This window comes from Pollachius pollachius (assembly GCF_949987615.1).
Source record: "Pollachius pollachius genome assembly, chromosome: 14".
Lineage (NCBI taxonomy): Eukaryota > Metazoa > Chordata > Actinopteri > Gadiformes > Gadidae > Pollachius > Pollachius pollachius.
Genome location: NC_136947.1, coordinates 12,252,165 through 12,263,700, shown reverse-complemented (window position 1 = coordinate 12,263,700; position 11,536 = coordinate 12,252,165). Strand labels below are relative to the sequence as shown.

The 11,536-nt window shown below is 45.7% G+C and overlaps 1 protein-coding gene across 2 annotated transcripts; it reads right to left on the bottom strand.

Annotated features, from left to right (window-relative positions):
* Window positions 1-469: 469 nt before the first annotated feature.
* Window positions 470-11,010, bottom strand: LOC307085935 (1-phosphatidylinositol 4,5-bisphosphate phosphodiesterase delta-1-like). Of its 2 annotated transcripts, none has more exons than XM_079750879.1 (15): window positions 10,730-11,010; window positions 9,279-9,467; window positions 8,181-8,409; window positions 7,411-7,540; window positions 6,587-6,815; window positions 6,132-6,333; window positions 5,331-5,475; window positions 4,782-4,934; window positions 4,152-4,310; window positions 3,681-3,840; window positions 2,995-3,111; window positions 2,426-2,604; window positions 2,058-2,190; window positions 1,453-1,602; window positions 470-1,174 (listed from the first exon to the last, which is right to left on the bottom strand). In XM_079750879.1, the coding sequence occupies exons 1-15, from the start codon at window positions 10,758-10,760 to the stop codon at window positions 1,086-1,088; spliced, it is 2,295 nt and encodes a 764-aa protein (XP_079607005.1). In that variant the 5' UTR covers window positions 10,761-11,010; the 3' UTR covers window positions 470-1,085. The 2 variants fall into 2 exon arrangements, with proteins under 2 accessions (XP_079607005.1, XP_079607006.1); XM_079750880.1 differs by having other exon boundaries at window positions 9,306-9,467.
* Between the last annotated feature and the right edge of the window lie 526 nt (window positions 11,011-11,536).

Below are 11,536 nucleotides of genomic sequence, written 5' to 3'. Positions count from 1 at the left end.
TCGTCGGGGGGGGGACATCCTTTTGTCATTCTTTAGACTGTTCCCTGATTTCATGTTGTAAAATGCATTTCTTCTTCATATACGTTTTTAAGAAGGATGTTGGTGAGAACTCAGTGCTTTTCGAAGATATAACATTTTGATAGCCCTGATCCGTCCATGCAATGGTGAAGTTGATGAGGCTTTGTTCACCAAGCCACCATATTGGGTCTTAACAGTAGCTGGGTGGGGATAATGAAGCTACTTGAGGAGCAATATGGCCGCTAGGTGAATAAGCCCAAGCCACATTTATTTCCAACTGTAACGTATTGAGGTAGAAACATAAATACGTTGGTTTAAATTTGACAAGAAAAATGTATTATTTGGGAGTCAAATGAAAATATGCCACTGTTTGCTTTTCAATTGGTTTAGTTTCAGTGAGTACTCCCGTGAATGTTTTCCGTCAATGATTAATAACAAAAACACATTTAGTTTAAAACTTTTTTATCAGAGATTAAAAAAACAGCAGTAAGAACTGCTACACTCTGATACAAGAACAAAAAGTTAAAAATGATCAAGGACTAAGATGCATCATGTTCTTGCAATATTGGCATACATAAATTAAGGCATTTAGACATAATACGATAAAGGCTACAAATGCTGGAGACAGTAGTCCAACAACAAAAGTGAATAAACCTACTTGAGCTAATTTAAACCCATTAGAAATACTCCCTCAAACTAACGCTCCCAAGCCAGCTGAACTAGTGGGAGTTAGTAAGTGTGTTTGTGTGTCCCACCTACTCAAAGAATGTCAAGTATAAAATTACTGTTGTGCTAAAAAAAGACAAAAGGAATCTGCTGTAAATAGTGCTTCTACATGTCTTATTCTAGTTATCCTCAAAGAAAAAAAGCCAGTGAATTTGCTGATCAGACCGACACAGAAAAGTTGTAACTAAAGTACTTGAAACGTATCCATCCATCTAGATCTACGTAGAAACTAATAAAAGCTGCCGGAATAGATTTAGTGTCATGTAGTCACACAGGTGTTTTTCCAGATGTATCCCCCTCTCTGCGTGATGTGTGTGTTTGTTGGTGAGGCGCCCGTCTTACTACGCGTCGACCACCATGATGTGTACAAAGAGACCCGATGACGGCAGGAGGTCTCCGTTCTGGTCGAGTAGAGGCACGTGTCTGTATCCTGCGAGAGAGAGAGGGAGAGAGGGCTCAGCTCATCGCTGGATTAAGATCAGCCACTCAACAGCATGCCAATGAGGATCCTGTTGCGACAAACTGTGTGTGTGTGTGTGTGTGTGTGTGTGTGTGTGTGTGTGTGTGTGTGTGTGTGTGTGTGTGTGTGTGTGTGTGTGTGTGTGTGTGTGTGTGTGTGTGTGTGTGTGTGTGTGTGTGTCCGTCTGCAGGCTGCAGATAAGGTTTGTGTGCGTGTATACTAGGATGGCTTTGTGTTCCTCAGCTCACCCATCTGCAGGCTGGAGAAGGGGAGTGTGTACTGGCCGACAAACTCGTTGTTTGAGGCGCTGTCGTAGTCCTCCACGACGAAGCGGACCAGGGCCAGCTCCGGTACGTGCACGTCGAAAGTAAAGCTCTCGTTCCACGCAGGGTTGAACCCTGAAACCAAAACCCGTAGTTATGGATTCACCATTTAATCATGTCGTGTTCGCCAACCGTTTAAGGGCTCACCAATGTCCCAACCAGAAATTCAAGGCACCCTCATTATTATCAGGATATTATATCTATTGTTATCAGCGGTCCAGGTATCACATGTATACAGTTTCATACAAGTGAGATTATCTGGAAGTTAAGCGTCCGTGTGTGGACATTTGGGTTCGATCCAAGTACCTTTTGAGCTGGAAGGCAAATACACTGATTACCGGGTTTTAGAATTTGTATGACAATGCAAAAAGCTAATTAAAAAACAAATGTTTGTCGGAAGAAACTAAAGTCAGCATTTAAATAAACAAGCGCATTTAAATGTAATCTTACTTCAGTAAACAATAGTGAGTACCAGTCACCTGGATGTGCCCGTCTAGTTTAGCAATCAGCTAGTTGACAAGCCACAGTACCGTTGTTATCGATGCACGCCGTCTCCTTCACCGCTACGTCAGCAGGGACGCCCTGCACCTCCACCCTCACCACCGGGTCCACGATGGAGGTCTTCTTATCCTTCACCTTAGGCAACTGCTGGCCTGAGATCACCTGAGAAATACAGGATGTCAGTACACAGAAAGCTTCATCATCCACAAACGATGTAGTCCCTTGAGCTGAGCTAAAGCAACATGTCAAGCAACAAGAGGGTGTGTGTGTGTGAGTGAGTGAGTCATTCCCTTGATATGACATCAGGGACCCGTCCCTAATCCCAGAACGTCCAAGTGAGCAACACACACTGCCTGTGAGCTGATTGGTTACATGTCGGTCACATGGTCTTATTCACCATGACGTGGAGGTTCTTGTGCTTCAGCCAGGGCCCGCGGGTCAGGGTGATGGGGTCGAACTCGCTGGCGGCGTCCCTCAGGTAGGAGGGCTTCAGCACGTAGCCGCTGCGGCCGTTCACCAGGAAGCGGCCCTGGTTCAGACTCATGTCCGCGCAGCGTGTCTGGAAGTTCAGCGCCACTGCAGACCGCCAGATGGACAGATATGAATAATGGAGAGAGAGAGAGAGAGAGTCGAAGAGTTCAGCCCCAAGACCATGGGAAGAGCTGGCGCAAGAGCCAGCACTAGCTTAGGCAGTCGTGACAGAGTTACGAATGACAGGGAGTGATAAAATGAGCCAAGATAATGGAGAAAGAAAAGTTAAGCCAGAGAGCAAGCAAGAAAAAAAACGGATGAAGAAGAAGAAAGTGGACTAAAGGAAGAACGACGACAAGAAGTGAAAGCGATCGAGACAAAAGGAGAGAATAAAAGCTATTAGCCAGAGAGAGAGTGAGCGAGACAGCAAGAAGGAACGAGCCAGACAAAGGGAGTGCTTGTAGCGCGGGGTTGGTACTGTGAGGGGCCTCGTACCGATCTGACAGCCAGCGTTCCAGAAGGGGACAGGGTTGTAGTTGGACGAGTCGGTCCTGGAGCCCGCGGGGTAGATCCGGCTCAGCTTGTCCACGTTGTGGTGGATGTAGCTGTTAGCTGCCGAGGAGAAAAACACTTAGACTGACGACCAGAACCTAAACTCCCTTTATTCTATGGATGCGCTTGTTTTAAAATCAGACACCTCTTATTTAACTCTATATAGAAACACCATTGTTCTAATACTAAATTCTACCATTCATGGATTGGTAGAAGGATTGGTATAGGATTGATTATTATTAAAAGTAAGAGGACCACTTGAATGGAATGTAGAAGTACTGCTGATGACTAGCTTGGTTGTGTGTCCGTCGGTGTAAGCATATTAGCGTTTGGCGGCAACAATAGAGGAGCTGAGTTCACGGGTTTGTTTTGGGTTTCCTTTCGTCGATTTGATCAACTCTGGCTTCGTTATCCTGCTAGTTTAGACAACTCGCATTTGACTCAAACTAATATTTGTTTGCAGAGATAATGATAATCATACAAAAAGTATGCATGCAAATACTACTACTACTAATAATATATAATATTAATAATAAGGTCACCTTTCTACCATTTAGTTTCTACGCATATTCATTTGTGATGCTACATTTTGAGATGGTCCAATCGCCCGAGCCCAGAATCGGTCGTACCAGACTCCTCCGCCAGCTCCAGGGCTTTGCCCTCCTTGAAGGAGGACATCTCGTAGAAGCTCAGGTTGTCCCTGGCGTCCGCAAAGCCGTTGAAGTGGACGCTCTTGCAGTACACCACCATGTCCGACAGCTCCTTCGCCAGCTTCAGCTTCTTCTTGTTCTGCGCATAGAAGGGACCGCCGTCACACTTCAGCCAATGGGCCGGTTCGGGGCCAAGGCAGGCAGGGCTTAGAGGAACCCTGCTCAAGGATGCCTGTAGGGTAGACTAAGAGACGCTGGGATTCGAACCAAGAACCTTTTTGGGTTGGGAATCAAACCGCCTAGCCCCCACTAGACTCCCCTGCCCCCAATTATTGAAACATTTGTGAAAATGTGCACGTTTAACAGACACTGTTATGACAGCAAATACCTTTAAAAAAAAAGAAGAAAAATAAACGGCCAGTGACATCCTCCTCTGACATCATATCTCACCTTCTTCCTCTCCTCCTCCTCTGCCTCCTCCTTTTCGTCCTCCTCGCTGTCCTCCGACACGGCGTCGTAATCGGCGGTGTCCGCCGCGGCCTCGGGAGCGAAGGCCGCCTCCAGCTTATTCAGACGCTTCCCCTTGATGATGAAACGACGCTTCAGGTCCTAGGCACGCACACAGGAACACATGGTCAGTTGCAACACACACACACACACACACACACAAAGTGGTGTAAACCTTTACGGGATCCCTCGGGTCACGTCCCCCCCCCCCTTCCCCAGTCACAATGCTCTGGTCCGGACACGACTTGGTCAGCCTCAAGGCAATGAAGAGGAAGTGTCTCACAAACCATAACGGCGACAGGCCTTGTGGCGACACAGGTTTGATTTGGACTGACGGCCTCCACTACATTTCATTCCCCACTCTCCTGTCTCTCTCTACCTTCCTGTCCTTGAATGTACAAAAAACTCATTATGTGAACCAAATACATGAAAAATATTAAATAATAATAGATTTAATGAACACATGCTTCCTTCAAAAGATTGGCTCTCAGGGGTTACACAAAGGACCCCCCCAAGTCTCTGATTTTGAGGCGTACTTTGGATGAATATGCGTAAGCAAAGCCCACCACTGACCTCCGGCGAGGGGAAGCAGGTGGGCATGGTGTCCCCCAGGGGCTGTGTGAGTAGGGCGGGCCCAAGGATGGAGCTCATGTGCTGGGCCATGACCTGCTGCTGCTCCACGCTGCAGTGGTTCTCCAGGGACAGGATGACCGGGTACTCAGACGCCTGGGGATGGAATTCAGGAGGAGGATGTCAATCTTTTCCAGCTTTGACAGCGTTGAAATGTGCCACGGTCAGAAGCAGTGAAAGGCTAGCCCCGTCAGACTAATTGTGTGGAATTTAGAAGAGATTTGACCTTATTCCTGCGAACGATTTACTCACATTTTTAGTACACATTTTTGTACCCCAACATTGAATGTTTAGTATGTACGTTCTAAGCCTAATCTGGAAATTACAACTTTGAATGAAGCGCTCTTCAATTGCTAAACACCATATCATCATTATTTACTGAACACACACACACACACACACACACACACACACACACACACACACACACACACACACACACACACACACACACACACACACACACACACACACACACACACACACACACACCTTGAAGGCGTACTCGTGGATGGCCTGGATGGCGTCCTTGAAGAGGATCTTGGAGGTGAGCGTGTAGCCGTGGTAGATGACAGGCTCGCCGTCCGACCCGTCCCAGCAGTCCAGCTCCACGCAGCGGCAACCCAGCAGGAGGGCCCTGGGGGTCAAAGGTCAGGGGTCAAAGCCATGGACTCAACACGGATTGTTCGCTGCAGTGAATATTGGACGGAGCGCAACAACAGAAGGGTGATTTTTAGCTTGTAGCGCCACTTGGGTCAAAGGGTCATTTTGAATTTCAAACTCTTGGTTTTCTGTCAAACGTAAGGCTGTGACAGGTGCTATGGTATAGTAGTATTAGTATAGGAGGAATCTGCTAAATTACAGATTGTAGATAGTTATAGTACTAAGTGTCTGTTAATTACCACATTTTAAATATAATACAGTACAGCAAAATTACTCAATTGTACTAGTACTGCTGAGATATCCCGTAACTATCGCTATGGTTAAAAACTAAAAGTATCGTTACTGAATCGCTTCGAGCCAAGGTATCGAGATGTGTAACGGTTCCTGCTTGAAATTAGATATGCACTTCCCTAGTGCACTCGCCACTTCCACTACCAGTGTAGTTTCAGTATCTGCTAAATTACTAAATTGTACAGCCAAAGTATCTTCTAAATTACTTAATTGCACTACTATAGCAGAAGTATCTGTTCAATGTCTAAATTCCACTTCTACAGTACAAATATCGGCTAAATTAAAAACAGAACACACAGTAGTACAGCTTGATAACGCGGTCGTACTACACAGCCCTACCTGATGTAGGCCTCCGTGCTGCTGGGGCCCTTGAGCTGGTCCTCCAAGAGGTAGGTGTTGTGCGAGGAGGAGATGAAGTAGTGGCTGAGCGGCTGGCTCATGTCCTGGTACAAGGTGGCGTGTGTGGGGCTCAGCACCACGCTCTCAGGGTGGTGCAGGGATATGAGGAAGCCGTCCTTGGACAGGAGCTTCTTCTCCTTGACTGGGGTGGAGGAGGGGGGAGATTTACAGCTGCAGGCTATGGCACGGATTTAAGACAAGGCTCTGTACGGAAAATATTTGCTTTTTTGTTATTTCTTGTGTCAACACGATTTTTTTTTTGTAATTTCATTAATTTCGCGATCTTGCATGATCATCACCCTAGAATAGTATTCAATGAAAAATAAATTACAAAAAAATTAATCTTCTTTTAAATGATGACAACACAGTACTCGCTTTCAAAATAAAAGACCCACCTTTTTCGTCGGGCTCGTACTTGTGGATGAGCGTGTGGGCGTCGGCCAGCGTGGCCTCCTCCCTCTGCTCCTGCACCAGGAACTGCTGCAGGTCGGCGGCGCTCATGAAGCCTGTGGTGCGGGCGTACTCCGAGTAGATGACGTCGATCTCCGGCCGCTGCGTCAGCAGCTCGTAGAAGCGCTCGATCTCCGCGCCGGACAGGTACCCCGATTTGGACGCGTCGCATTGCTGAAGGTTTGCACGAAATAAAAAAGTATATTCATCAGCATTAATATAAATGATTAAATGGGTTTGAGTACAGAGGGAAATAAAACATTAAAAACGCAAAATTTATGTTATCAACTGTAGTCTTTGGTAATCACATCGTCAACAAATTTTAATTGTGAGCAAAGTAAGAAAAAAATCCCCCTTTACCTTAAAAATGTGCAGGTTGTATAAAATGCAAAAAGTAAAGTATATGCATATACCTTGGGTGTGTGATTATCTCTGCAAAAACATTAACTTATATATAAGAATATTAGTTTGAGTCAAATGCGAGTTGAACCCTTGAAATGAGCTCAAGTCATCCTCCATTGTTGCCGCCAACACTAATATGCTAACGCCAACGAACACACAACCAAGCTAGTCATCAATTGTACCTCATGTCGTCTGTGTGTGTGTGTGTGTGTGTGTGTGTGTGTGTGTGTGTGTGTGTGTGTGTGTGTGTGTGTGTGTGTGTGTGTGTGTGTGTGTGTGTGTGTGTGTGTGTGTGTGTGTGTGTGTGTGTGTGTGTGTGTGTGTGTGTGTGTATATACGCGCGACTGTACGCGTGCCTGTGGGTCACCTTGAAGAGGATCTCAGCGTAGTCGTCCTCCACGTCCATGTTCATGAAATGCAGCAGGTCCTTCAGCTCTTTCTGAGTCAGCTTGTCGTCCACATTCTTGTCGGCCTTCCTCATGCAGTTGAAGATCCAGCTAGGTGAGGGGAGGGGGCTTGCTCAGGAAGATATTTAACTCAGGGTCTATCGTTAAATGTCATAACCCTTGCACAGCCCAGATCTGGAACGTAGAGACATTTTACGATTTTCACTCTTCTGTCAAGTCACTTAAGGTCATGGAGCTACAGCCCTGAAAGGACCGGCTCTTATCACATTGAGGTCCACACCTTCCTTGGATGGATGCCAGCTGTCTGTCCTAGAGACCTCTTGTCACCGGAGGCCTTTACTTCACAACACTCTGCTATGTAAACAACATACAGCATGCTGTGTTCTGGGGGATTTCAGTTGGTTGAAATCTGCAACCAAACCGCTAGTTAGTTCAACTTCAACTGTGATGTTGTATGCACTACTGACTGTAACTCTAATACTCAGCGATAACTGCAAGGCCAGCAAGTGGGGCCTCGAACCGGCAACCCTAGGATTTGAGGATGCAAACTCAAACTGCTTCACCAACAACCCGGCGACGCTGGAGGCGCGGTTTGGTGTCTGGAGGACACCTGCCACTCTGTCACAACCATCACACATTTCTAAATAGTTTAAATAGTCTAAATAGTTCAGCTCTCACAGCAACCGCCAACCATCACCCCTCATCGCCACGACGACCACCCAAAGGATACTGCTCAGTCTTCAGCTGGCGGTCCAGGACCTTGGTGCTGGTGATGACCTTCTCCAGGCCGGCCACCCAGCGCCGGGCTTCCTCCTCCGAGCTGGCAATGAGGTCCAGGTTCTTGCGCCGGCCCTTGAAGATGATGGAGAAGCATCGCGGGCCCACCTGCTCCTCCGTGTACTTCTGCAGGCCCTCCGACTGACGGCCCGGCCGCACCGCCGAGATGTCTTCGATGGAGACTAGGGGGAAGAGGAGGAGATGTCGTTTTCGGGAGGGTGCAGTGAGTTATTAGTGGCGAGTATTTTTTGCTATGCAGGGTGTAGCGCAGTGGTGAGAGGAGAGATTGCCTGCCATCAGTGCTCACCAACTTCATTTGGGGGATATATACGTATTGTGTCGATGTTTTGGGATAAAGTTTTACTTTTTTGACTAGACTTGTTTGAAAATGTAATTGATGACATGAAGCTTAATTGAATATCTATCCAAGTCTATTGTGGGAATGATTTATCCCCCAGACAAACACATTTGCTTAAAAAGGATTTAATATCCAGGTTACCTGGCCAACTTGTTTTTTTATGACTGCACTTGAACACACAGTCCCTTGCTCTCTCTGAACTGCTGACATGGGGAGACTGGGAGCCATAAATTCTTCACCATGGTAATTATCAGGACTCTCCTCATTTGACACACAAACGTGGTTATTAGCCAAAAACCCTAACCAGTGTTCTTAACCCAATAGAACAGATATGACTGTTTAAAACTAAACCACTGTGAAAATGCTAGCTAAGGAAAACGTTAGAAATATAACACTATCAGGAGTTGTTAACCTGCTCCCTCCCACACCTTCAATAAATCGGCATTGCAGCACACTATCTGATGGGACAACGCCTTAACCTTAAATTAATGTGTAACCATGTTTGAAATTGTCGTTAAGATTTTCATAGTGATAGGCCTACCCTACATTTTTTAAATCAGAATTGTAATTGAATTCGCTTTTCCCCGATCAGAATAGATAACCCTGTTGCCCCCGTGTGTTTGTTTGTTGGATGTGTGTTGCTTATTGTAGAGTACAACAGGAGCAGAATGCTTATCCAACAGGGAACCGTACGTGGGGCTCTGCGGGGAAGACACTCACAGGCTGGGTTCGACTTGAAGAAGGTCCGCTGTGACTCGTACCACAGGGTCTTGCAGTCATCCTGCAGTTTGAAATAGCGGGTTTTCTTCCAGGACGAAGAGCGCACCTTGAGCAGGTCTCCCCCCGTCAACAAGAACTGAAGGTCTCCATCTCCCTCCAGACCTAGAGAAGTGAGGGGTGGAAAATACACAAATCAATCACTAAGACAACAACGTTTTTCCCAAAGCGTGGATTCACGCTTGACTTAATCTACAGTACAAACAATCGAGACTGAGGGTCTCTACACGTCTGTTGCCATAAGGCTCGCCACGACACGTAATCGTCCGAAAGGTCCGGTTATTTGCCTACCTAGGAACTTGGCATTTAAACTCATCACCTTCTTCCTTTGAGCATTATAAAGTACTTCCTCCGATTTGGTTCTACTTGGTGGTTTTGTGCATTGCATCGTGAAATCTATTTGCTTTACATTTACACGGATAAAAAAAAAAACACGACTGTAGCGTTACTTCAGCCGCTCTCTGACAGATCCGTCTGAAGAAAGGGCGTGTCCTTAAAGGTCTCTCTCCCTAGCTGCAGCCAGCCAAATCGATAGGTTTTTGGGATTTGTTAATTACCAAACTTTGTCTCAGTTTTTAGGTTATGCTTTTGCGTTGCAGAAATGGTTACATGGTCGAGCACCAAAACTACATTAAAATAAAATAAAAACTGCGCATCAGAATAGATGATCATTTGCGCGTCATTGATTGAACCGGATTTACAGTACGGGATTCGTAGGTCTAATCCATCGAACAAACTTTAATGATAAACGTATCCATTGCCACACCATGACCACCTGCGATCGTGCGGTGACCGGAACGAGGGCTCTCTCTAGCGGGAGGACGGGTTCAGGACACATCGAGTTATTGACTTTACCAACAGACACCTTTTGTTGACCCAAGTCCAATCTCTGCGAGGCTGTAGCGTCATTTAACTTTAAACAATGGAACCGATGTCGACGCATTGAAGAATTGTGCATTATCGAAATTTCTTCAGTCATCCAGGCCTAACGTGCAGGCTCATTTGAAAGTAAATGCATTCAGTGCATTATTGGTTAGTTTTAACAGTGATTTAGAAAGGTGGAAGAGCAGTAGAGCGGAATAATTATTGCTTTAAGTAGGCCTATTGGAAAAAACGCTGGTGTGTTCGCAAATGTATTTTGTATAAAATTGAAAGATGAATCCAATGTGGATGAAAAGAGACACGCCTTTGGCAAATCGAGCCTACTTCAGAAAGCAATTCAAACAATACACAACTTATTCAATTATGCTTTGGGGGAATGTCAAAAAAAGTTATCCCGGCGATTGTAGAAACGGACGACATTTCTTTTCTCAATCAAAACCCTAAAACATTTAAATGTCTTCTGATGTTTCAAACAAACGTCCTACCGTGTATTTTGTTGATCCCATTCGTCTCCATGCTTTTTCACCGAGTCTTGTACTTAGATCAAAAGGTTAACCTGAACTTCGTTTGAATGATCAACAAAGCACACTTTCACCCAACTAGGCCTACTTTCCGTCTTTCCATATGCCCAGTTGAAACTCAGAAGTGTAAACGTCGACTACGGCTGTTTCACCAGCTTCGTGCTGCAAGTCAGGATCCCCAAGCGTACTCTTGCATAGGGCGACAAAACAGGTGCTATTCTCTTTGACAATCCGAGTATGGGTGGTGTGTGTGTTTGTGGTGCTGGCAATCCGAGGTACCGGTTTGACAAGCCTGCAATGAATCAGAACGCGTGATGTCACCTCAGCATGCACAGCCTGTTATAATAGGAGGGATCTACACTCAAATGATAACTCTATTATCCACCATCACTCTTTGTGACTGAGCAGGTATTCTTGCTGGGAATCTGGCCTCACAGTCAACTAAAGGGGCTTATAGGCTACCTAAAATAAAAGTATGTGCTTGTGTTAAGGTCACAGGTGCATTTGTAAAGTCCAAGTGTTTAAGCCTTTGACTTTACAATTCAGTCAAAGGCTTGCGCATGATTACCCATCTTTGTTTGGTCCTCCAATTAATTTAAATTAGAATAAATCTGGTAATATTAATTATGTGTATTTTTTCACATGCGGTGGCAATCCACCACATATGCAATCCCAAATTTCTAAAATGTCAACAGCATGTAGATGGATATGAATCCTTAGCGAATGGCCGCTCACTGTCGCTACACAGGGCCTGCAGGTAGGCCTACTGCA